This window comes from Oncorhynchus tshawytscha, linkage group LG28 (assembly GCF_018296145.1).
Source record: "Oncorhynchus tshawytscha isolate Ot180627B linkage group LG28, Otsh_v2.0, whole genome shotgun sequence".
NCBI lineage: Eukaryota > Metazoa > Chordata > Actinopteri > Salmoniformes > Salmonidae > Oncorhynchus > Oncorhynchus tshawytscha.
The window spans coordinates 5439296-5467006 of NC_056456.1; the positions used below are offsets into that span (position 1 = coordinate 5439296).

Consider the following 27711-nt stretch of genomic DNA (forward strand, 5'->3'; position numbering starts at 1 on the left):
TCCTGCATACTGCTGTGTAAACTCACCTGAGTCTTCAGAGCATTTAAACTTTCTCTTGAATACAAGCCATGTCTACTTGTTTGCTATATTGACAGACTAATCTACTGTCAATCTACTTACTGTTGACAGACTAATCTACTGTCAATCTACTTACTATTGACAGACTAATCTACTGTCAATCTACTTACTATTGACAGACTAATCTACTGTCAATCTACTTACTATTGACAGACTAATCTACTGTCAATCTACTTACTATTGACAGACTAATCTACGGTCAATCTATGTACTATTGACAGACTAACCTACTTACTATTGACAGACTAATCTACTGTCAATCTACTTACTATTGACAGACTAATCTACTGTCAATCTACTTACTATTGACAGACTAATCTACTGTCAATCTACTTACTATTGACAGACTAATCTACTGTCAATCTACTTACTATTGACAGACTAATCTACTGTCAATCTACTTACTATTGACAGACTAATCTACTGTCAATCTACTTACTATTGACAGACTAATCTACTGTCAATCTACTTACTATTGACAGACTAATCTACTGTCAATCTACTTACTATTGACAGACTAATCTACTGTCAATCTACTTACTATTGACAGACTAATCTACTGTCAATCTACTTACTATTGACAGACTAATCTACTGTCAATCTACTTACTATTGACAGACTAATCTACTGTCAATCTACTTACTATTGACAGACTAATCTACTGTCAATCTACTTACTATTGTCTAATCTACTGTCAATCTACTACTATTGACAGACTAATCTACTTACTATTGACAGACTAATCTACTTACTATTGACAGACTAATCTACTGTCAATCTACTTACTATTGACAGACTAATCTACTTACTATTGACAGACTAATCTACTTACTATTGACAGACTAATCTACTTACTATTGACAGACTAATCTACTTACTATTGACAGACTAATCTACTTACTATTGACAGACTAATCTACTTACTATTGACAGACTAATCTACTTACTATTGACAGACTAATCTACTTACTATTGACAGACTAATCTACTGTCAATCTACTTACTATTGACAGACTAATCTACTGTCAATCTACTTACTATTGACAGACTAATCTACTGTCAATCTACTTACTATTGACAGACTAATCTACTTACTATTGACAGACTAATCTACTGTCAATCTACTTACTATTGACAGACTAATCTACTGTCAATCTACTTACTATTGACAGACTAATCTACTGTCAATCTACTTACTATTGACAGACTAATCTACTGTCAATCTACTTACTATTGACAGACTAATCTACTGTCAATCTACTTACTATTGACAGACTAATCTACTTACTATTGACAGACTAATCTACTTACTATTGACAGACTAATCTACTGTCAATCTACTTACTATTGACAGACTAATCTACTTACTATTGACAGACTAATCTACTTACTATTGACAGACTAATCTACTTACTATTGACAGACTAATCTACTTACTATTGACAGACTAATCTACTGTCAATCTACTTACTATTGACAGACTAATCTACTGTCAATCTACTTACTATTGACAGACTAATCTACTTACTATTGACAGACTAATCTACTTACTATTGACAGACTAACCTACTGTTTTATTGAAACATGTTTACTTGCCAACAAATGAAAGTTGAAATGATACACCAAGTCCATGCATCACTTGTTTTAGCATCAAGATTGTAGCTAGTTACTTCCAAATACATTACATGAATACCACAATGAATTGATCCAGAAGTTGAAGTCAATACTTTGTTTTCTGATGCTGCTGGAATCATTTAGTCACTTGTCAATACCCATGTAAAAAAGATTATATAAAACATTTGATCAAACTCCACTATATACATGTATACAAGAGCTAGCAATATCTATACCACAATGCAGTTGTGAGCATCCTAGGCATTCTATATGATAGTACAACATCAGTCTAAATGAATATGGATGTTGTGTAGGCTGAATGTTCCAGACAGGGTCCTGAATGTTCTTCAGCTGGTGAACCTTGTTTTTGGCAGCTGGTTTGGCAGGCTTTGGCGCTGTTGGCAGGGATGTTGGGTTTGGGAAGCTGTGACTGGCTGCTTGTAGACCGCCGTCTTGTCCGTTCTCCGCTCCGCAGCCAGGTGGACAAGCCTCTCCCTGAAGTGGTCAGTTCGGGGCTCGTACACTCTTCATCACCCACTACTTCGACCTCTTGCAGAAGATTTGTTTGTACTGAAAGTCTCCTGGAAAGGCATGAAGACAGATCATGAGGATGTGTAAGCATACAATAAACCATGTTCATTTGGAAACAAAAAAGGGTAGAGTAGACTGGTATGTATTTTGTTACACCCAGAGTTAATAATGGGGCATTGAGATGTTCTATTAGCAAAGGTGTGAAATGTTTTATGTATGAGCACGTACAGCTGTGCGGTTGAGTAGACGAACACAGCCAACAATAGAGTGAATAGGCTAGAAGTGTATACTAACAGCCCCTCTCCCCCATGCTAAAAAATTGACTGCAAGAGTATGACAAGGTTGAGGGGGCTTGACTTGTAGACAGTCTAGTCATGTATTGTTGTGTATGAGCACCTATAGTAGTGTGGTTGAGTAAAGAAGCACTGCCAAAAATAGAGTGAACAGGCTAGAAGAGTATACTAACAGTCCCTCTTCCCCATGCCAAAGAACTGACCTCATTGGTGTGAACACTTTGAGGAGCACTTGGCTTGTGTATTGATGATTTTGTTTTCTCAAGAGGGGATTGTGCTTTCATAAACACCTTGTTGCTGTCCTGGCTTGTTTCGCCCCACATTCTTATGCTCCAGGATAGCAAGATATCATCAGTTCAGGACATGCACCAGTACAATTACTAGGTGTCTCATGGACCACTACTAGGCATTATATCCACCCATCCCCCTTGTGTCAAAAGATCATGCATACTAACCTTCACACACACACATTACCCACACCCAACAGGCACCAGTCAATTACCCACACCATCCCCTTCTTACTAATACCTCTGCTTTTCTCCAATTTAGACTCCAAGCTTTGCATAAACAATCAACTAAGCCTCCATAATACAGAGAATACTACAGAAGAAGTTGTAGCTGTATTGATGGATGTGGTTTTGACCAGTGACACCAGGTACTGGGAGTGTGAAAGTAGCTTCTGAAACAGTAACTGAACAGCAGGCCTCCAGAAAGAATGACTATTCAGTGGTGATGTTCATTTGATGAAAAACAGAGATTCTGACTCACTGAGTTGTTGGTGTTGTTTTGATATTTCACTATTGACTATTTTGAAGCGAAGATGAATTGGTATTTTGTTAAATGTTTTAACCTACCACACCTAAGCGATTACAGCCTCAAGTCTGCTTGGGTATGATGCTACAAGCTTGGCACACCTGTATTTTGGGAGTTTCTCCCATTCTTCGCTGCAGATCCTCTCAAGCTCTGTCAGGTTGGATGGGGAGCCTCGCTGCAGGGCTATTTTCAGGTCTCTCAAGAAATGTTTGAACGGGTTTAAGTCCGGGCTCTAGCTGGGCCACTCAAGGACATTCAGAGACTTGTCCCAAAGCCACTCCTGCATTGTCTAGGCTGTGTGCTTAGGGTCGTTGTCCTGTTGGAAGGTGAACCTTTGCCCCAGTCTGAGGTCCTGAGCGCTCTGAAACAGGTTTTCATCGAGGATCTCTCTGTACTTTTCTATGTTCATATTTCCCTTGATCCTGACTAGACTTCCAATCCCACCACCATGTCTCACCGTAGGGATGGTGCCAGGTTTCCTTCAGACTTGACGCTTGGCATTCAGTCCAAACAGTTTAATCTTTATTTCATCAGACAAGAGAATCTTGTTTCTCATGGTCTGAGTCCTTTGGTGCCTTTTGGCCACTCTACCATAAAGGCCTGATTGGTGGAGTGCTGCAGAGATGGTTTTCCTTCTGGAAGGTTCTCCCATCTCCACAGAGAAACTCTGGAGCACTGTCAGAGTGACCATCAGGTTCTTGGTCACCTTTCTAACCAAGGTTCGTCTCCCCCAATTGCTCAGTTTGGCCGGGCGGCCAGTTCTAGGAAGAGTCTTGGGGGTTCCAAACTTCTTCCATTTAAGAATGATGGAGGCCACTGTGTTCTTGGGGACCTTCAATGATGCAGACATTTTTTGGTACCCTTCCCCAGATCTGTGCCTCGACACAATCCTGTCTCGGGGCTCTGCGGACAATTCCTTTGACTTCGTGGCGTGATTTTTGCACTGACATGTCAACTGTGGGACCTTATATTGACAGGTGTGTGCCTTTCCAAATAATTTCCAATCAATTGAATTTACCACAGGTGGACTCCAATCATGTTGTAGAAACATCTCAAGGATGATCAATGGAAACAGGATACACCTGCACTCAATTTCGAGTCTCATAGCAAAGGGGCTGAATACTTATGTAAATAAGGTATCTGTTTTTTATTTTTAATAAATTTGCAAAGTTTTCGCTTTGTCATTATGGGGTATTGTGTGTAGATTGATGAGAAAAAAGTAAGCTAATATAGTAGCATACTTGTAAACACACCAACCGTGGCAACAAGACATGGACGATGTTTATGCCTAGCTCCAGTACATTTATTTACTCCTCATGGAGTCACGGAAAGATTTAGCAAAGGTGACTTACACTAGTTCCTGGTGCTGAGCTTGATGTCGGTGGGATCGGACTCTGTAAATAGAACACATAGACGAGCGACATTAACATCTGCGGTAGTTAGTTAGCTAGCTAGGTAACGGTTAGATATGGTCTGGTAGGCTGTAGCTAACGTACCCTAAAGTAGCTAACATTAGCATGCAAAGTTACAAATCACATTGGCAGATAGCAGCTGGCTAATTACATTGATATGCATTGGAATGTCTAGTCAGCGTATTATGAAAGCTAGCTAGCAAAATGTTGGTTTAGACCAAATAAATGTAGTTTGCTACCTAGTTTAGATACGTTACCTCTGCTCGACTTGTTTTCTGCTGCGCTGATGTTGGCTGATTGGATGCCTTCCTCTTTGAAGTGATGGGGGAAATCAATGGAATAGCTTCACTTTTCAACCTTCTATGACCTGGCAACCCCATCAGTTGAGATCATATTTTTCAGGTCATTTTCCAAATCCGCAGGCTGAAAGTGCTGGCCTTAAACACAGAATTCTCCACGGGAGGATTCACATTATAAGCAGCGTTATTTATTGCCGCCAGCCACTGTCGGCTCCGAGGAACATCTCCGGCAGGTAACTGATGAAATGTTACCCCAGAAGCCTGTACTTGCTTGTAGTTGCACATACACTAAACTTTGCAGTTGTTGTCAACACAAAAATAAACATAGATAGTTATTGTCAGCTGATGTTCTATGGCTGGTCCAGTGAGTGACATTAGCTACCTGTTGATGCCCATTCTCAGCTCAACTGGATCCATCTCGACAGGGGTGGAACTACGTCCTGTAATCGCTATCAGTTCTGGATATTGTGGTTTGCTTACAACCAGGAAATATAGCTGGCCCTTTCCTACTGTTCAGATGCAGAAACGCATGTATTTGCATGTAGTGAGGAAATTCAAGATGTGTATGACACATATTATATCTTAATAACATTCATGGTCTTATACTGTGAAAGAGCAGCGGTGAAATGTCCCTTTAATTTTGGGGCTGCATGTCTACAACTTCAGGATAATTTAAACAGGCTAATCATTTGTTTTGTCAATCAATGTAGAGCTAGCTATCTAACTATGTAAGTAAGCTAGCAACAACAATTTGCTAAGCAGCTGGTTAAGTCACAGCACTGGCGACCAATGTCCTTGCTATGAATTTTTGCAGGAGATCGCCACTGCTTTGTTTTTATTTTCTCACAATTGCAAACTAATAAATCACTGTCACAACATTTGTCATACATTTGCTAGTTATTCTGCCTATTTCATGCGAGGTCATACGCGAGCACAGGGATATCAGGAACTATGTTTTCATTTTTTAAATGGCGGATGCTTTGGAATAAAAAAATTTTGAATATGAGTTCCACATCCTACAAGACAGATCGGTTGAGGGACGAGCATCGCTTAGGAGTGACGCCATCTGAATCGAGACAATGGCTTAAGGTCTGATAAGTTACAAGTGAATTAAAACCGGTTGCCCAAAGCCAGCTCGGGAGGACACACTACTGCGTCCCAAATGGCACACTATCCCCTATATAGTGCACTACATCTGACCAGGGCTCATTTGGATCTGGTCAAAAGCAGTGTACTTAATAAGGATTAGGTTGCGATTTATTCAAATGATTTAAATTTTAGTAATTTAGCCCAGGGTTTCCCAAACTCAGTCCTGGGTCAAACAAATGTGACTATGGTTTCTGCTTCCCTCTAAAAGTTGCCTTTGAAAGCTGGGCTATTTGTCACCATGTCAAAATTAATATTGGTTGAGGCTTTGGAGAACTCCCCCCCCCCCATCTCTCTCGCTCTTTAACACACTGCTGGTCTGTGATAGGCGACTGTCCAAGTAAACAGTTCACTGACTCTATGCACACTTACAAGACTATATACACACATTACTGTATATATTCACTTACTCACACTTACTACACTGACAATCTCACACAAAACCCACACTCATTCACACATACAGTATACTACATACGCACACACACACCGACACAACACAAACACATGTACACACACTCGTGCATACCGACACAGTACAAACATACATACGCACACACATTCACACTTTTACACTCATCATATGCTGCTGCTACTCTGTCACTTTACCCTGCCTTAATATTTACCTCAAGTACCTCTTACTCGTGCACATTGATCTGGTACTGGTACTCTCTGTATATAGCTCCACATTGATCTGGTACTGGTAGTCCCTGTGTATAGCTCCACATTGATCTGGTCTGGTACTGCCTGAATATAGCTCCACATTGATCTGGTACTGGTACTGCCTGTATGTAGCTCCACATTGATCTGGCACTGGTACTGCCTGTATATAGCTCCACATTGATCTGGCACTGGTACTGCCTGTATATAGCTCCACATTGATCTGGTACTGGTACTGCCTGTATATAGCTCCACATTGATCTAGTACTGGTACTGCCTGTATTATTCCTCTTGTGTTACTATGTTTCTTTTATAATAATTTGTTTACTCTACATCGTTGGGCATGGCTCATAAGCAAGCATTTCATAGTAAAGTCTACACTGTTGTATTAGCCACATGTGACAAATACATTTTGATAGAATTTTTCCATTCCGTTGGTTCACTAAGCTTGTAGCATCCCATACCTTACCAGCAAACTGGTGTGAGACTTCCTTATAAAGATGTAGAATCATTCAGACTCTCTCCAATGCTGAGAGCCCCCGCTTGTTGGGGAGTTGCAGAGAAGAGCCAAGATTGTAATCACGAAATTGGGGCGAAGAAGTGGGTAAAAAAAGTATATAATGTACTGTATATATATATATACTACCGGTCGAAAGTTTTAAAACACTTACTCATTCAAGGGTTTTTCTTTATTTTTACTAAACAATGAAATAACACATGATATCATGAAGTAACCCAAAATGTGTTAAACAAGTCAAAATATATTTTATATTTGAGATTCTTCAAATAGCCAACCTTTGCCTTGATGAGAGCTTTGCAGACTCTTGGCATACTCTCAACCAGCTTAACCTGGAATGCTTTTCCAACAGTCTTGAAGGAGTTCCCACATATGCTGAACACTTGTTGGCTGTGAGAGTGTGCAAAGCTGTTATCAAGGCAAAGGGTGGCTACTTTGAAGAATTTGTTTAACACTTTTTTGGTTACTTCATGATTCCATGTGTTATCTCATAGTTTTGATGTCTTTACTATTATTATACAATGTAGAAAGTAATCAAAATAAAGAAAAACCCTTGAATGAGTAGGTGTTGTAAAACTTTTGACCGGTAGTGTATATGTAAGTATTTTTCACATCTCCATGACAACTGTGAATGACTCTAACGGCTTATTATCACGTTGTGGTTCCGTCTGGTTGCGTTGCTCGCGCTCTGTATCAGGATTACACCCTCAGATGTTTCCCAATGTGGCATGTGAGGCAGAGCGTGACAGCTACACAAACACACACACACGAGGATGCACACACTCACACCCACACACCAGTGGCAGTCGGTGCCGTTTAAGATTATGAGGACGGCACCAACTTTACACTCGTGGGAATTGGCCTATATTAAAATGTTTCTTACAGAGTAAATGTGAAAATGCACATGCATAAGAGTGGTAGCAATTGAAAGGTAACAGTTTGGACATTACGGGAAAATTATTAAATTGAGGACACAGCATTTCACCTGACACAAGACTGAATCCAAACATTACACTGTTGATTTGATGTGGATTTGACATTTATTGTACTTTTCTCTGCGTTTGTTTATATCGAAATCTAAAAATACTTTGAATTACATTCCCTGACATGATAAAAATAGTAATGGAATATGTGGGGGGTGCAACATAAGAAGAAAAGACAAGGGTTTGAGTGAGAGGTCAAACTGCTGTCTCTAAGTGGCCACACACCTCTCTAAAGTGTGCACAGTTCCTAAGTCATTTCAATGCACTTTTATGACTAAGAAGAGTCTTCAACTATAAGGTGTTTTTGAGCTCTTCTAGCTGGGCCGTTGAGAAACTAGAGCAAGAACACTTGTAGTTGTTTTGTTTGGGACACAACCCTGCATCTCTGCCATCACACAATTACTGTTGTTGTTTACGCAATCAAAAACATCTTATTATAAATGAAAGGAGTCTTGAGACACTGGCATAGTGGAAACTCCCACAGCAACCGCAAGGCGGAGGGGCCTACGAGCTCTGAGGTCTCATGCGCCCGTCATCTCACATCTATGCCAAAATATTATATTTTTGACAGTAACCCTCTTTTTTCATTTTCACATGAAGCAAGCAAAATATTTGTGTTGTCCAATCTACATGGGTAGTCGGTGAGCCAGACAGACAGTATACACTGAGTGAACAAAACATTAAGGACACCTTCCTAATATTGAGTTGCACACTATCGCAGGTGGAAGCTAGTAGCCTTAGTGATGCATCAGCTAGCACTAGCAACCTCCCAGTCCCGACAGAGAACTCACTGCCCGGGCTCGGCTTAATGTTCCAGTCTAGTTGGTGCTAAAGGAGATGAAAGGGGTGCGGCTCTGTTGCATCCTGCAGTGTGTGTGACGTTTGGTGTGGCGTTCTTTTATGCTTTTAATTTGTACACTTAGTTTACAAACTATCTGTCAATGATGGATTTACAGTGGTGGGGTTGGGACTGATCTTGTTGATGGTGTACATACCCGCTACAAACTGAGTAAATAATGAAAACGCTGATGGCAGCGGAATCCAATACAGCAGAGAGTTCTTATTACAATGCAACTCAAACACGAACGCCATGGATATCCCAATGGCCCATCTAATCCCGATTGTCTGCGAGTGGATTACAAACCTAAATGCAAACGTGGAAAACACAGGGGAATCAGACAAAGACTTAAAAAATTCAAGACCAAACCTCCCTTACCCACCACCTTGCTGATCAATGTGCATGCACTGAGGGGAAAAACCAGGAGGCCTGTTTGCTGGCATTTACTGAGACTTGGCTGGATGACAGAGTCCTGTACAGGGAAGTGGAGTCGGCCGGCTTCACTCTGGTCAGAGCGGACGGTGATCTGACAGTCACAGGGAAGTGGAGTCGGCCAGCTTCACTCTGGTTAGAGCGGACGGTGATCTGACAGTCACAGGGAAGTGGAGTCGGCCAGCTTCACTCTGGTTAGAGCGGACGGTGATCTGACAGTCACAGGGAAGTGGAGTCGGCCGGCTTCACTCTGGTTAGAGCGGACGGTGATCTGACAGTCACAGGGAAGTGGAGTGGTTAGAGCGGACGGTGGCCGGCTTCACTCTGGTTAGAGCGGACGGTGATCTGACAGTCACAGGGAAGTGATCTGACAGTCACAGGGAAGTGGAGTCGGCCGGCTTCACTCTGGTTAGAGCGGACGGTGATCTGACAGTTACAGGGAAACTTCACGGCGGGGGCATCTGCCTGCTTGTCAGGGACCAGTGGTGTAAATGGATCCTGGTAAGAGAGAGACTCTGTACCCCCGACATTGAACTGCTTTCTGTGTCACTGCGACCCTACTATCTGCCCAGTGAGTTCCGCCAATTGTCTGTTACCGTTGTGTACATTCAACCAAAAGTTAATATAACAAAGGCATCAGAGATGATTAATAATCTGTCACAAAAACTGGAATCCATCTCCCCCGACGCACCCAAATGTATTTAGGGGATTTTGACAACTACATTGCACAAAGTCCTGCGCACATACCACCAGTATGTGAAATGTCACACTAGGAAAAATAAGACTCTTGATTTGTGCTATGGGACAATACCAAATGTGTTTCTGCCACCACCAGACCTCCCCTGGGAAAATCAGACCACAATGTTGTCTACCTCAGGCCAACCTACTGTCGCCTCCTGGAGAGGGAGAAACCTACAGTTAAAACTGTCCAGATCTGGAACAACAACAGTATCACTTGTCTCCGAGGGTGTTTTGACTGAACTATGTGGGAGGTACAGTGGCTTGCAAAAGTATTCACTCCCCTTGGCATTTTTCCTATCTTGTTGCCTTACAACCTGGAATAATTTTTTTTGGGGGGGGGTTGTATCATTTGATTTACACAACATGCCTACCAATTTGAAGATGCAAAATATGTTTTATTGCAAAACAAACAAGAAATAAGACACAAAAAAAGAACTTGAGCATGCATAACTATCCCCCCCAAAGTCAATACTTTGTAGAGCCACCTTTTGAAGCAATTACAGCTGCAAGTCTCTTGGGGTATGTCTCTATAAGCTTGGCACATCTAGATACTGGGATTTTTGCCCATTCTTCAAGGCAAAACTGCTCCAGCTCCTTCAAGTTGGATGGGTTCCGCTGGTGTACAGTAATCTTTAAGTCATACCACAGATACTCAATTGGATTGAGGTCTGGGGTTTGATGAGGCCATTCCAAGACATTTGAATGTTTCCCCTTAAACTACTCGAGTGTTGCTTTAGCAGTATGCTTCGGGTCATTGTCCTGCTGGAAGGTGAACCTCTGTCCCAGTCTCAAATCTCTGGAAGACTGAATTTCCCTGTATTTAGCGGCATCCATAATTCCTTCAATTCTGACCAGTTTCCCAGTCCCTGCCGATGAAAAACATGTTCTTGGGGTGATCACTGTGTTCTCGGGGTGATGAGAGGTGTTGGATTTGTGCCAGACATAGCATTTTCCTTGATGGCCAAAAAGCTACATTTTAGTCTCATCTGACCAGAGTACCTTCTTCCATATGTTTGGGGAGTCTTCCCACGTACCTTTTGGCGAACACCAAACGTGTTTGCTTATTTTTTTCTTTAAGCAATTACTTTTTTATGGCCACTCTTCCGTAAAGCCCAACTCTGTGGAGTGTATGGCTTAAAGTGGTCTTATGGACAGATACTCCAATCTCTGATGTGGAGCTTTGCAGCTCCTTCAGGGTTATCTTTGTTCTCTTTGTTGCCTCTCTGATTAATGCCCTCCTTGCCTGGTTCGTGAGTTTTGGTGGGCAGCCCTCTCTTGGCAGGTTTGTTGTGGTGCCATATTCTTAAACATTTTTAATAATGGATTTAATGGTGCTCCGTTGAATGTTCAATGTTTTGGATATTTTTGATAACCCAACCCTGATCTGTACGTCTTTGTCCCTGTACATCTTTGTCACAACTTTGTCCTTGACCTGTTTAGAGAGACCCTTGGTCTTCATGGTGCCGCTTGCTTGCTGGTGCCTCTTGCTTAGTGGTGTTGCAGACTCTGGGGCCGTTCGGAACAGGTGTATATATACTGAGATCATGTGACACTTAGATTGCACAGAGGTGGACTTTATTTTGTGGATGTTGGACTTCCTGAGCCAATGGTCACAGCGGGTCAAAACAGGTCCCCAAGTGTAGAGCACACCAACACAGGCTCTCCTCAGGGATGTGTTTTCTTCCCACTCCTGTACATCTTGTACACTAATAGTTGTACTAGTTCCCATCCTGACAGACACCTCATTATGTTCGTTGATGACACTGCCTTGATCAACCTGTTGCATGATGATGAGGAACACCATGGCCCGGTCCTAGATTACTTTGTAGAGTGGTGTGACGAATCACACTTGCTCCTCAATACCAACAAGACCAAAGAGATAGACTTCAGGAAGCGTATCTCTGCAACATCTATCAGAGGTCAGAACATAGAGATTGTAGAGGAACACAAATATATGGGTGTCCTCTTGGACAATAAGCTTCAGTGAAGTAAATGTACAGACCTGATCTACAAAAACAGTCAATAGAGACTTTCTAAAAAAGCTGGGGTCTTTTAATGTTAATTTTACTCTACTCTGACTCTGTTTTACAAATCTTTAATTGAGAGTATTTTAACTTTTCGTATTGTTTGTTGGTTTGGCAATGCCACTGTCAGCTAGAGAAATGTGAAGGATTATCACCACAGCAAGCAAGGTACTGGGAGTCAAACAGACAGGCCTGGATGAGATATTTAAGGTCAGGGCCCTCAGCAAGGTACTTGTAGTCAAACAGACAGGCCTGGATGAAATCTTTAAGGTCAGGGCCCTCCCCAAGGTACTTGTAGTCAAACAGACAGGCCTGGATGAGATCTTTAAGGTCAGGGCCCTCCCCAAGGTACTTGTAGTCAAACAGACAGACAGGCCTGGATGAGATCTTTAAGGTCAGGGCCCTCAGCAAGGTACTTGGAGTCAAACAGACAGGCCTGGATGATATCTTTAAGGTCAGGGCCCTCCCCAAGGTACTTGGAGTCAAACAGACAGGCCTGGATGAGATCTTTAAGGTCAGGGCCCTCAGCAAGGTACTTGGAGTCAAACAGACAGGCCTGGATGAGATCTTTAAGGTCAGGGCCCTCAGCAAGGTACTTGGAGTCAAACAGACAGGCCTGGATGAGATCTTTAAGGTCAGGGCCCTCCCCAAGGCACTTGGAGTCAAACAGACAGGCCTGAGATCTTTGAGGTCGGGGACCTCAGCAAGGTACTTGCAGTCAAACAGACAGGCCTGGATGAGATCTTTAAGGTCAGGGCCCTCAGCAAGGCACTGGGAGTCAAACAGACAGGCCTGGATGAGATCTTTAAGGTCAGGGCCTTCAGCAAGGTACTAGGAGTCAAACAGACAGGCCTGGATGAGATCTTTAAGGTCAGGGCCCTCCCCAAGGTACTTGGAGTCAAACAGACAGGCCTGGATGAGATCTTTAAGGTCAGGGCCCTCAGCAAGGTACTTGGAGTCAAACAGACAGGCCTGGATGAGATCTTTAAGGTCAGGGCCCTCCCCAAGGCACTTGGAGTCAAACAGACAGGCCTGGATGAGATCTTTAAGGTCGGGGACCTCAGCAAGGTACTTGCAGTCAAACAGACAGGCCTGGATGAGATCTTTAAGGTCAGGGCCCTCAGCAAGGTACTTGGAGTCAAACAGACAGGCCTGGATGAGATCTTTAAGGTCAGGGCCCTCCGCAAGGCACTTGCAGTCAAACAGACAGGCCTGGATGAGATCTTTAAGGTCAGGGCCCTCAGCAAGGTACTTGTAGTCATACAGACAGGCCTGGATGAGATCTTTAAGGTCAGGGCCCTCCGCAAGGCTCACAAAATCATTTTAGACCCAAGCCACCCCCTGTACCCAGACTTTGAACTACTCCCCTCTGGGCGCAGGTATAGGGCACCCCTCGGCAGGAAAAATAGAACTAGGCAATAATTTGTGCCAAGTGTGATATCCCTCCTAAATAGCTCAGGCTAATGTTCCTATCGACCCAGTAAGGCCAGCAGGCTACTCTCTTTTTATTGGTATGTAACTGGTATGCAAGTTGTATTGTCAATTTGTTTTGTATTTAAACACCACTTTAAACGTGTACATGACACTGCAACAACATTTCCCCATGGGGACAATAAAGTCAGTAAAGTGACAGTGCTCATCCTCTTCTTCCTCCGCTCGAGAATAGTGACAGTTCCTCTAGTGAGAATATGGGTCCTCCATCTCCTCCTCTCCCAGAAAACCAAGTTGATGACTGCCAGAGACCCAGCGGCGCTCATGAGAGCGGCATCGGAAATTCATTCTACAATCTGCAATGTTTGAATTTCCCCCTTTAATTACTGAACAAGTAAATACTGTGTATTATTGCTGCAGGCCAGCATTCTGAATTGCAGCATTGCGACACAGTAGGCCTATAGATTCGTGAAACATAAACATTAGGCTTAACATGAGGAAATGGCGACCAAATACAAACAAACATGTATCCATTAAAATAAAGAAAAGTTATAGGGTACTACAAGCACTAGTATTCAGGTGTGAATCACAATAGACAAACACAGGCTCATTCTGTTCAGAGCAACCCAGGGTATGACGCCATGTCATCTTGTAACTGTACAAACATAGTGATGATCAACAGTGAGACTGTATATGAGTTTTATGATAAGAAAATGTGAAGTGCACATTTGGACTCACAGGTGTTTGGCTTGTTTGTATGACATCAAAGTGGAATTTATTATAATCCTCAACGTCTCATTTTACAAAATACATTAGGTCCTCTTAATTTACAGCATTTCCCTCACTCAGACAACAAAAAGTGTGCTAAAGTTGCCCAACTAGTGGGAGGGATGGGACCAACTTCTTGTGCGTGCGATGCTCAAGGTCAAAACTCATACAGCGCATTGAAGCGCAGAGTCTGAGCTCTGACGTAATTTATAGCATGCTACTGTACAAGCACTGTATTCCCATTTAAGCACTTATTAGTGCCCAAATCTGACATTTTCAACCCTTACACGGGTACGAGCAATGGCCTTATTTCTATTATAGCATATTGGATGACTGTCATTCATATTCCATTCACCAAGCTCAATGTAACATTGATAGGTTCAGGTTATTATACGATGCTCGAATTTGCCCTATACCCATCATGAGGTTGTGTCACGCCCTGACCTTAGAGATCATTTTTATGTCTCTATTTTGATTGGTCAGGGCCTGAGTTGGGGTGGGCATTCTATGTTGTGGGTTCTATGTTTTCTATTTCTGTGTTTTTGGCCGGGTGTGGTTCTCAATCAGAGGCAGCTGTCTATTGTTGTCTCTGATTGAGAACCATGATTAGGTAGCCTTTTTCCACCTGTGTTTTGTGGGTAGTTGTTTTCTGTTTTGTGTGTCTACACCAGATAGAACTGTTTCGTTTGTGCCACTTTGATCATTTTTGTTCTAGTGTTGGGTTATAATAAAAATCACGGGCGCGTACCACGCTGCACCTTGGTCCTCACCTTCTTCCACCAACAGCCGTTACAGGTTGCTACAACCTAGCCTACAAATGGAAGTCTATAACATACAGTTGAAGTCGGAAGTTTACATACACTGAGGTTGGAGTCATTAAAACTCGTTTTTCAACCACTCCACACACTTCTTGTTAACAAACTATTGTTTGGCAAGTCGGTTAAGACATCTACTTTGTGCATGACACAAGTAATTTTTCTAACAATTGTTTACAGACAGATTATTTCACTTATAATTCACGGTATCACAATTCCAGTGGGTCAGAAGTTTACATACACTATGTTGACTGTGCCTTTAAACAGCTTGGAAAATTCCAGAAAATTATATCATGGCTTTAGAAGCTTCTGATAGGCTAATTGACACCATTTGAGTCAATTGGAGATGTACCTGTGGATGTATTTAAAGGCCTACCTTCAAACTCAGTGCCTCTTTGCTTGACATCATAGGAAAATCAAAAGAAATTAGCCAAGACCTCAGAATCTTTTTTGTAGACATCCACAAGTCTGGTTCATCCTTAGGAGCAATTTCCAAATGCCTGAAGGTACCACGTTGTTCTGTATAAACACCATGTGACCATCAGTCAGGAAGTTAAAGCTTGGTCGCAAATGGGTCTTCCAAATGGACAATGACCCCAAGCATACTTCAAAAGTTGTGGCAAAATGGCTTAAGGACAACGAAGTCAAGGTATTGGAGTGGCCATCACAAAGCCCTGACCTCAATCTCATAGAAGATTTGTGGGCAGAACTGAAAAGCATGTGAATAAGGAGGCCTTCAAACCTGACTCAGTTACACCAGCTCTGTCAGGAGGAATGGGTCAAAATTCTTCCAAATTATTGTGGGAAGCTTGTGGAAGGCTAACCGAAATGTTTGACCCAAGTTAAACAATTTAAAGGCAATGCTACCAAATACTAATTGAGTGTATGTAAATATATGACCCATTGGGAATGTGGTGAAAGAAATAAAAGCTGAAATGAATCACTCTCTACTATTCTGACGTTTCACATTCTTAAAATAAAGTGGTGATCCTAACTGTGAAAACTGAGTTTAAATGTATTTGGCTGAGGTGTATGTAAACTTCTGACTTCAACTGTAGGTGAACAGGTAAAGAGACAAATTGGAGTAATCAAGACAGTGACACATTCAATACTGCATTGCACACTCTTCCGTGCATCTAGCTTATCTGGATTAATTAGTCCGAACTGAACTAAAACGAGAGTTTCTATTGGACAAATTCAGGTAGGCCCTCCCCATTTTATTCAGTTTGCTTCCATTTAAGAAACAATTTGCAACAGAATTGGCGGAATGAATACACCCTGAACACTTGCACACACAGTTGACTTTCATAGCAGCCACTTACAACATCATCACTTTTCTTGTTGTATAATTCCTTCTCTCATCTACACGCTCTCCTCCTCACCTTCTCTTGTGGACTTCAGTGCACAACACAACAGCTGTCTGTGAGCAGGCGCAATAACCTCTCCAAGCCAAACCGTCATACCATAACCGCTAACAGCTACACAGCCTACATCGTTGTCACCATATTAAAGTCAACAAACTAGAACTAACGGATTAGTAAACCTACAATCCATGTGTACAATCACTCAGGACTGTGTATGGCAAGCAGGTTAGCAGTTACACTGGTGGGCCTAGGTGGCAATAAATGAATACAACCGAAAGCTTACCTTGACTAGGAAAAGTTGCAGTATTGGATAACTTTAGCCAGCTAGCTAACATAAATAACATCCCTCCCTGTTTGAGTCAGATTGTTGAGTAGGCTAAATTATCTGCATTAGCTAAGTATGTCTCTGCTGTCTCTGCTGTCTCTGCTGCTTCTCCTTCATTTTTGAAGAAATTAATTAGTTCAAAACTTTTCAACTATTGTCCAACTATTCACCACATTTTATGCGCTGCAGTGCTAGCTAGCTGTTTTCAGTACTATATTCATTATCTGATTATGTGATTGGATGGACAACATGTCAGTTTATACTGCAAGAGCTCTGGTAGGTTGGAGGATGTCTCCGGAAGTCATCATAATTACTGTGTAAGTCTATGGAAGGGGGTGAGAACCATGAGCCTCCTAGGTTTTGTGTTGAAGTTAATGTACCCAGAGGAGGAAGGAAAATAGCTGCCCTCTGGCTACACCATGGTGCTATCCTAGAGGGTGCTGTTGAGGCTACTGTAGACCTTCAATGCAAAACAGTGTGTTTAATCAGTTATTTGGTGACGTGAATATATTTAATATAGTTTTATCTAAAAGGGATAACCTTTTTAAAGGAAGTTGATGTATAGCATTTACTCATACTTTTTACTTTTACTCAAGTATGAGATTAAGTACTTTTTCCACCACTGTACTTAAGTACATTTACAAACAAATGTTTTTTTACTTTTACTCAAGTAATATTGTAATGGGGGACTCACTTTTACTTTAGTCATTTTCTATTGAGGTATCTCTACTTCTACTCAAGTATGACAATTGAGTTATTTTTCCACCACTGCGATTTGCTCATCTTCATCAAATCCATTCACATTCAATTACTGTAGTTGCCTCCATTGTAAAAACTGTCCCTTCTCTCTCTCTCCCACTGTTTCTGCTGTGATACAATGACCTCACAGACATCTTACAGTAAATCTACAGATCATTAAGCCTCAACGAGTATTTCATATAGAATTATTATTACTCTTCCTCAAGTAATTATTATGTACCTTTTTTAGCGTAAGGTTTAGGTACTTTAATACTCACTAAGCCTCTTTCATTTTGCCATAAGGAAGCGGAAATTATAACATATAGACTTCCACGTGAACCTACAACGTGTATTCTACAACTCATTAATTAATACTCTAACTTGTGATTAAGTTTTGATAATCACTAATGCTGTCCAGGCACTGGTATTTAGTTATATACTGTATACTTACATTATACACATGTAGTATGCATAAAAAAACTCTCCAAAGCTCTATATTTCATAAATGAATGCTTTACAAGTCATGAATAAGGGATCGTAACTACATATGCATTGGTGCTGAGGAAAGCAGGAATTGTCATTTATATGGTTACTGTACATAATACACATAAACCTGCACATCTCTTAAACACATTCTAAACAACTTATACATCTAAACTAAAACATTCTAATTCCCTTATAAATGTATGGATGTCATCATTTATTGTTCATAAACCTGCACATCTCTTAAACACATTCTAAACAACTTATACATCTAAACTAAAACATTCTAATTCCCTTATAAATGTATGGATGTCATCATTTATTGTTCATAAACCTGCACATCTCTTAAACACATTCTAAACAACTTATACATCTAAACTAAAACATTCTAATTCCCTTATAAATGTATGGATGTCATCATTTATTGTTCATAAACCTGCAGGCAGATTTAACTGTAACTGACTGAGCGCAATAACCATTCCTCACTAGGGAATGGCAATCAATAACAAAACAATATAATGTCCTTGCACCTTGTACTGGGACCTCAAGTCACTGAGGAGTGGAGCTCGTGACATCCACTTACGCCAATCCATAAACATTCGCCATATACAAGATTGCTCAGTAACTCAATCCTAAACACTATAACTCAACACGTAATGGTCAATACACTCTGTATGGAAAACACTGTACAGTTCATTAACTAACACACAATGACTCATTACGTAAGACTCTATACCCACCGTGACTCCGGCCTGATTTTGTGCTTCTAAGCCTTCTTAAACATTGTGTGCTTCTGTTTTTTGCATTGGATTTGTCTATTTCTTCTGCAACCGCTGATACCGACCAGCGGTTGACAGGGGCTGAACTAGAGCGGTGTTTGTGAGAAGGGTGGATCTCGAAAACGGTTCTTCTCATAAAAACGTCTGAAAGGACAAATGGTTTGAGCTACAAACTATTCACAAGCCACAGAGTGCCTTCAGAAAGTATTTTAAATGTTGTTGGTGTTACAGTCTGAATTTAAAAGATTCTGTGTCACTGGCCTACTCAATGCCCCATAATGTCAGAGTTGTAACTAATTAATGACAAATGAAAAGCTGAAATGTTTTGAGTCCATAAGTATTCAAACCCTTTGTGAAGCCTAAATAAGTTCAGGAGTTTAAAAAGTCTTAACAAATTAAATACGTTGCATGGTGCTCATAATAGTGTTCTTGAAGGACGCCCTCATCTCTGTATCACACACATACAGATAATTGTAAGGTCCCTCAGTCGAGAAGTGAATTTCAAACACAGATTCAACCACAAATACCAGGGAGGTTTTCCAATGCCTCGCAAAGAAGGGCCTCTATTGGTAGATGGGTAAAAAAAAGGAGACTTGAAATATCCCTTTGAGCATGGTGAAGTTATTAATTACACTTTGGATGGTGTATCAATACACCCAGTCACTACAAAGATACAGGTGTCCTTCCTAACTCAGTTGCTGGAGAGGAAGGAAACCACTCAGGGATTTCACCAAGAGACCAATGGTGACTTTAAAACAGTTACTGAGTTGAATGGCTGTGATATGACAAAACTGAGACTGGATCAACAACATTGTAGTTACTCCACAATACTAACCTAATTGGCAGAGTGAAAAGAAGGAAGCCTGTACAGAATAAAACATTCCAAAACATGCATCCAGATTGAAACAAGGCAATAAATGAATACTGCAAAAAAATGTGGCAAAGCAAATAACTTTTGGTCCTGAATACAAAGTGTTATGTTTGGGACAAATCCAATACAACACATTACTGAGTACCACTCTCCATATTTTCAAGCATAGTGGTGGCTGCATCATGTTATGGGTATGCTGGTAATTGTTAGGACTGGGGAGTTTTTCCAGGATAAAAAATAAACGGAATGGAGCTAAGCACAGGCAAAATCCTAGAGGAAAACCAGGTTCAGTCTGCTTTCCACCAGACACTGGGAGACTAACTCACCTTTCAGCAGGACAATAACCTAAAACACAAGGCCAAATCTACACTGGAGTTGCTTACCAAGAAGACAGTGAATGTTCCTGAGAGGCCGAGTTACAGTTTTGACTTAAATCTGCTTGAAAATCTATGGCAAGACCTGAAAATGGTTGTCTAGCACTGATTAACAACCAATTTGACGGAGCTTCAATCAATTTGCGAACATTTCTAAAAACATGTTTCACTTTGTCATTATGGGGTATTGTGTGTAGATGGGTAAAACATGTTTCACTTTGTCATTATGGGGTATTGTGTGTAAATGGGTAAAACATGTTTCACTTTGTCATTATGGGGTATTGTGTGTAGATGGGTAAAACATGTTTCACTTTGTCATTATGGGGTATTGTGTGTAGATGGGTAAAACATGTTTCACTTTGTCATTATGGGGTATTGTGTGTAGATGGGTAAAACATGTTTCACTTTGTCATTATGGGGTATTGTGTGTAGATGGGTAAAACATGTTTCACTTTGTCATTATGGGGTATTGTGTGTAGATGGGTAAAACATGTTTCACTTTGTCATTATGGGGTATTGTGTGTAGATGGGTAAAACATGTTTCACTTTGTCATTATGGGGTATTGTGTGTAGATGGGTAAAACATGTTTCACTTTGTCATTATGGGGTATTGTGTGTAGATGGGTAAAACATGTTTCACTTTGTCATTATGGGGTATTGTGTGTAGATGGGTAAAACATGTTTCACTTTGTCATTATGGGGTATTGTGTGTAGATGGGTAAAACATGTTTCACTTTGTCATTATGGGGTATTGTGTGTAGATGGGTAAAACATGTTTCACTTTGTCATTATGGGGTATTGTGTGTAGATGGGTAAAACATGTTTCACTTTGTCATTATGGGGTATTGTGTGTAGATGGGTAAAACATGTTTCACTTTGTCATTATGGGGTATTGTGTGTAGATGGGTAAAACATGTTTCACTTTGTCATTATGGGGTATTGTGTGTAGATGGGTAAAACATGTTTCACTTTGTCATTATGGGGTATTGTGTGTAGATGGGTAAAACATGTTTCACTTTGTCATTATGGGGTATTGTGTGTAGATGGGTAAAACATGTTTCACTTTGTCATTATGGGGTATTGTGTGTAGATGGGTAAAACATGTTTCACTTTGTCATTATGGGGTATTGTGTGTAGATGGGTAAAACATGTTTCACTTTGTCATTATGGGGTATTGTGTGTAGATGGGTAAAACATGTTTCATTTTGTCATTATGGGGTATTGTGTGTAGATGGGTAAAACATGTTTCACTTTGTCATTATGGGGTATTGTGTGTAGATGGGTAAAACATGTTTCACTTTGTCATTATGGGGTATTGTGTGTAGATGGGTAAAACATGTTTTTCACATTTAATCCATTTTGAATTCAGGCTGTAACACAACAAAATGTGGAATAAGTCAAGGGGTATGAATAATTTCTGAAGGCACTGTAAGAGTCGTTAGAAGGTAAGGGCTTCTGTTATTCTACATAGATCATAGGAAATCCCAGGGCATAGTGTCTATAACCTGTAATATGCTCACATAGTTGCTGTCACAAACTCAGGTGGATATTCATTTCCAATTTATGTACTATTCTATCACGTTTTTGCAACTGTTTGTCAAATTGTGTTGTGTTTTACTTGTTGCCCTGAAAAGAAAATGGTAAAACACTTCAATGTGACACTTCTTGGTTCCATGTGGGTCTAATGCTTTATAACACATGAATGAATAAGCTACTACAACATTAAATCGTAAACACTATACGAATACTCATTACTTAAGCACCAATAACTCATTGACTAAGCATGTATAACACATTAATAAGTGCTCATTACCACAATTACAACAGTAATTAATTACGTACCGGTACTTCATGCCAGTGAGCTTGGCGGTGGACTCCTTGAGGTTGTGGTGGTAGCGGTTGGTAAAGGAGCCCAGGCTGCGGGCGATAAGGGCCACCGTGCGGAAACGTGCCCGCGCCTGGCTGGCCGTGTTGGCACTGGTGGCATTCTGCTTGCTGTGCCCTCCATTCCCCGGGGGCCTCAGCCCTCCTCTTCCTCCGTCCTGGTCCGAACATGCAAACGACACCTGCATGGTGGTGGCTGTACTGTCGGTGGTGGTGGTGGGCTGCTGGGGCTGCTTGCCAGCCTTGCTCCAGTCTTCACTGGGTTGTATGTGTCTGTAGTGTCTTTGTTTCTCCTGAAGTGGTTTTTGTCTCCTTTAGTGGTCATACACTTCACTGTTTTGTCGAGAAGTCCCCTCTCATTCTACCTCTTTCTCTCTGTTTGTTATACCTGGCTCTCAGCCCTTCTCTTTCTCTTCCCTCCGCTTCTCATACTAGTCTGTGCCACTGGGGAGGTTCTCCGGGAGTAGGGGACAGCGGGTCCACTGCAGTGGAGCGGTCTCCTTCACCCTCCAGCGTCGGCTAAACCCTCCAGTCAAAAACCAGGAGCGGGAGCGGACTGCACTGCATACAGAGCAACACACACAGCCACACACAGACTCGCTCACACACAGACTATCTTACACACTCATAACCAAATCTTAACAGACCAACACACACACTCTCGCTCTCTCACACACAGACAAAAAAAATGAAGAGATTCCTGGATTGTCCTTAAACTTCAAGGAGAAGTGAGCTGTCCTGTGAAGAAAGCAGGAGTCCCACTAAGACTTGCATCCCACCAGGACCTTTGGTAGTGTAGAGAGCTGATGTGCAAGCGTCCTAGCCCAGGAAATCCCGCTTCTAAAAGTCCACCATGCTGAGAAGAGAGGGACAGCTTCCAATGCTCTGCTCAGAAGGAAAACGTGGTGAAAGTGCTCCGTTTAATACAAAGACCCCAGAATGATAGTGAGGAAGTGAAGAAGAGGAGGAGGAGAAGGAGGAGGGAAAAGGACGAAGCATGATCCCTCTCTTCTGGAAGGAAAGGACAGGCATACAATGCGAGGGGGAGTGAGGAGCCGAGTAGGAATGCATGCTGGTGAGTGTGAGAGTGAGCGAGGGAGTGATTGAAAGAGAGAGACAGGCTGCTGCCTCTAAATGACTGGCTGAAATAACCACAGTGTTTCCTCACTAGCGTCACACAGAGAGAGAACACAGTGTGGATGGAAGGGACAGAGCTGAAGCCAAGTGGTGTGTGTGTGCGTGTGTGTGTGTATCAGAGTGTTTGTTTATTGAGGTAGATGTTCAGTGGTATTATAAGCATAGTTGCGTTAAGTACAGGTGCAGGGGGTGCTACAGTACTCCCTGGTGGTGAGACGGTAAAACTGCAGAAGAGGTATAAGAACTTGTACTTAAAAACTGTTATTATATATTTTTTCCATTTCATTATTGGTAAAAAATAATAATAATATTGGCTATAATATAGTGTAATATAGTATGTAAAAATCAATAAAACCAACCAAGCCTTGACAATGCACTACCGTGAGGTTGAATGTTTCCATTTGATTCCTTTCTGTAGGCTAATAGTAGCATTTACAAGGTCAAGGTCAATCAAAGTCTCCGATAAATATCTATTGTCAAAATGTATATATTACCACGGCTGAATTCCTGTAGTTCAAGGCTTCCCATGGCGCCCCCTTCTGGCTATTGGGGAAAAAAATAATAGTGCGGTTTCAAATGTATATGACAAGGTCAGCGATCCCGGATAAAATTAACAAACTTCCAAAGAGGGAAAGATGTAGAAGGACTATCCATACCAAACTTTAAATTGTATTTCCAGGCACTTCCAGCAGTTCTCCCCATCCTAAATAGGTTTAGACATGATTATTATGCCCCCTGACTGAGTATAGAGAGACATATGGTGTCTTCTATTGCCCTGGAAGAGGTGTTCTTCACTGATATATCACTGGGAATCAAAACGGCATGCCCATATGCCAATATTTCACAATAATGCCTTTTCGATTTGGAAGGCGGGGTTTTGCTTCCCCCCAATGGTCCAAATGTGGAATCAGTAATGATTTGAGAACATTCCAAGATGTAAAAGATACATACACATTACCAGGCAATGATTTTCTATATTTACAACTTAGTTCAGCTATGCTGGCCTATGGAGTCCCCTGGGAAACCCAACTACTGAACCATTCAAATCAAATGTATTTATATAGCCCTTCTTACATCAGCTGATATCTCAGTGCTGTACAGAAACCCAGCCTAAAGGGGTTCCAGGGTTCCATAGCCGCAGGCAGAACAGTTGAAACTGGAGCAGCAGCACAGCCAGGTGGACTGAGGACAGCAAGGAGACATCATGCCAGGTAGTCCTGAGGCATGGTCCTAGGGCTCAGGTCCTCCGAGAGAGAGAGAGAAAGAAAGAGAAAAAGAGAGAAATAGAGAGAGCATACCTAAATTCAGACAGGACACCGATAAGACAGGAGAAGTACTCCAGATATAACAGACTGTCCCTAGCCCCCGACACATAAACTACTGCAGCATAAATACGGGAGGCTGAGACAGGAGGGGTCAGGAGACCCTGTGGCCCCATCCAATGATACCCCCGGACAGGGCCAAACAGGCAGGATATATCCCCACCCACTTTGCCAAAGCACAGCGCCCACACCACTAGAGGGATATCTTCAACCACCAACTTACCATCCTGAGACAAGGCAGAGTATAGCCCACAAAGATCTCCGCCACGGCACAACCCAAAGGGAACCCAGACAGGAAGATCACGTCAGTGACCCAACCCACTCAAGTGACGCACCCTTCCTAGGGACAGCATGGAAGAGCACCAGTAAGCCAGTGACTCAGCCCCTGTAATAGGGTTAGATATGCTCCGTTCCACCAGAGCTGCATGCATGCGTTCCTTTACTCCAGCCTCCCCCACAGAACACTGATGTGAAGACGCAGGATTTCACAGCTCACTGAGTAAAGCAAACCCCAGGGCCATGGCAAGACTTACATATATCCTTTATGAATTCATTTGATGACTCTGAGTTGTATCTGTCTGTTGATGTTTTGGAATCAAATACACAATGTTGCACATTGTATTTCTGTAAATTTGATGGGTTCTCTTTTGGTTGCTGTGCCAAGAGACATGGTGTCTTCTTGCGTCTAATGTTTACTTGTTGTATAAGAATCCAATGGAAAAATGAAGATGAATTATAATGATATTTTATTTTAACAAATTCAGTGCAAAAACAAAAAAAGATTGGCAAACTATATTTAGTTCCTTCTAATTTAACCATAACAAAATGGTCCACAACAAACTTAGCAAAAGACTATGATTTGCCATACTCAAAGTACTGCATCAAGAACGCCAAAAGATTTTCACAGAGACATCCAAAAGCCTACCACCATGAGGCAAGTGTGAGTTTGGGTAGATCTAAGCTGTGAGACCTGTGAGAGACAGTCCAGTACATTTTAGGTAGAGGTTGAACATGGTGCTGAGATGTCCATCACGTGTGTTCCTCAATGCCTGTAAGCCAAAATGTCCTCCTTGTCCAACCCATTTAAAAGTATGTCACTCAAAGTTGTCAACTAGAACTGACACATTCTAGGTTGGAAGAATCCCCGACGGGCAATGATGACTCTGATTATCCCCCGGCTAACTACTTTACCACAGTAAGAATCTATAAATGAGTTGTGGAACAGACAGCTTAGATTAGAATGTCACTGAGACAGAGACTCAGCCTATATAAGAAACTGTGATAAGCACACAGGGGAATATGAGAATGCACAATTAGGTTGTTAGAAACTCCACAAAAATTGAAGATTAAGACCCCCTATCAGCTTTGTTCTCCAATAATTATACATAATTGACTTCCTCGTTAAATAAAGATGAAATAAAAAACATAATTCAACAAGGCCAATTTATGAATCACACTATCTGTATGTTTCATTTTATTGCAGGCAATTCCTTTCTCAAACCCGAAAACACACAGTACAAACCAGTTGAGTTGTCACCGGGAGTGTAGGCAAACTTAATTACGTAGAAACAACAGTGCATATATTGCACATAAGAGAATACACTATGGCAACCTGTGTTTTTCTTTGGCATTCAGCAGGATCCAGGATAATTGCTATCTGAACTAAACTTCCTGTTAAAAGAACAGGGTTGAATAAACATTTTGAATGAGGTTGTGAAGTCACTGCTGCTGCTGTTGTCTTTCTTTCTCTCTCTCTCTCCATTTCTCTTTTAATTTCTTCATGTCTTTCTCTCTCCCTCCTCTCTATTGCTTTATTTATCTCTTTCTCTCTCTTCCTATCGCTCTGATTTCTTATTTGATTTCTTTCTCTCTCCATCCCATCTCCTTCACGCTCCTTTCTTTTTCCCTGTCTCCTTCCCCCTCTCTTTCCCCCCAGCCCATCTGTTCCCCTCTCTCCATGCTAAATTACCATTCACCACGCCTCTCTCTGTCTCCACGCCAGACCATACTAATCTCTTATGTCGTAGATGTGCCTGGGCGCAGTAGTCATTAACATGCAGCTCATATCTAGAACTACAGATCCAAACTACTTGAACTAGAATCAGCCTCCAATGGTGTTGGCATTGACTCCATGCTAACTTATTAGGCAACTCAAATATTACCCTGGGCTGTTTAGCACGAATATACTGCGGATCAGAAGGAAGCTGAGGGAGAGAGAGGGGTGTGGCCAGGTAAAGGTAAAGTAATCCGTTTTTTTTGTCAGCAAAGCCATGGTATTGATCTTATGTGTATCACTGAGTAAGGGAAGATTTAGGCTGATCAATGTTATGGTTTCTCTGGCAATTCATCTGGCAATTCATCATCATCACCACCACCACCATCATCTTCGAGTCATCTCAAATTCCATGTCCAACATTTCTTAATTGAAAAGCATTGAAGAGAATTGGAATTGGAATTGAAGTGTACCTATTGAATTGTCTGGAATGGAATTGACCCCAACCCTGATACAGTTTACAGTGATAAAATGGTTAGGGAGTCATTACATCCAGATCCAAAAGGCCCTATCCCTGGCATCAGTGTTGGTGATGCCCGTGTGTTCACCTGAAGCACATCAACCATAGTACAAAGACAGCTGTAAAGGATTAGAGGTTGACTTGAAAGGCTTGGAGGTTTTCAAATATAGTTCTGTAAAAGGCATAAAGTATGCACAAATGAGGATCTTACAGCTAGCTATAGGCATTTATATGATAAACTATAGGCTTTTCCTATGCTATATATATATACTCCCCTCTGTGTTTATGCTGACTAAAAATATAAACGCAACATGCAACAATTTCAAAAATGTTGCTGAGTTACAGTTCATATAAGGATATCAGTCAATAAATTCATTAGGCCACGATCTATGGATTTCACATGACTGGGCGGGGGCGCAGCCATGGGTGGGCCTGGCTCCCCAATGCCCTCCCAGGCCCACCCATGGCTGCGCCCCCGCCCAGTCATGTGAAATCCATAGATCCCCCCACTCATTGGGGAGCCAGG

The 27711-nt window shown here is 41.6% G+C and overlaps 1 protein-coding gene across 1 annotated transcript in view; it reads right to left on the reverse strand.

Annotated features, from left to right (window-relative positions):
* LOC112226549 (voltage-gated potassium channel subunit beta-1) overlaps positions 1 to 23420 on the reverse strand; it is a 72949-nt gene extending 49529 nt beyond the window's left edge. The window contains exon 1 of the mRNA XM_042308137.1: positions 22172 to 23420. Within this exon, the coding sequence (XP_042164071.1) occupies positions 22172 to 22401 (230 nt within the window). The 5' untranslated portion in view covers positions 22402 to 23420. The remainder of the gene's footprint in view (positions 1 to 22171) is intronic.
* Between the last annotated feature and the right edge of the window lie 4291 nt (positions 23421 to 27711).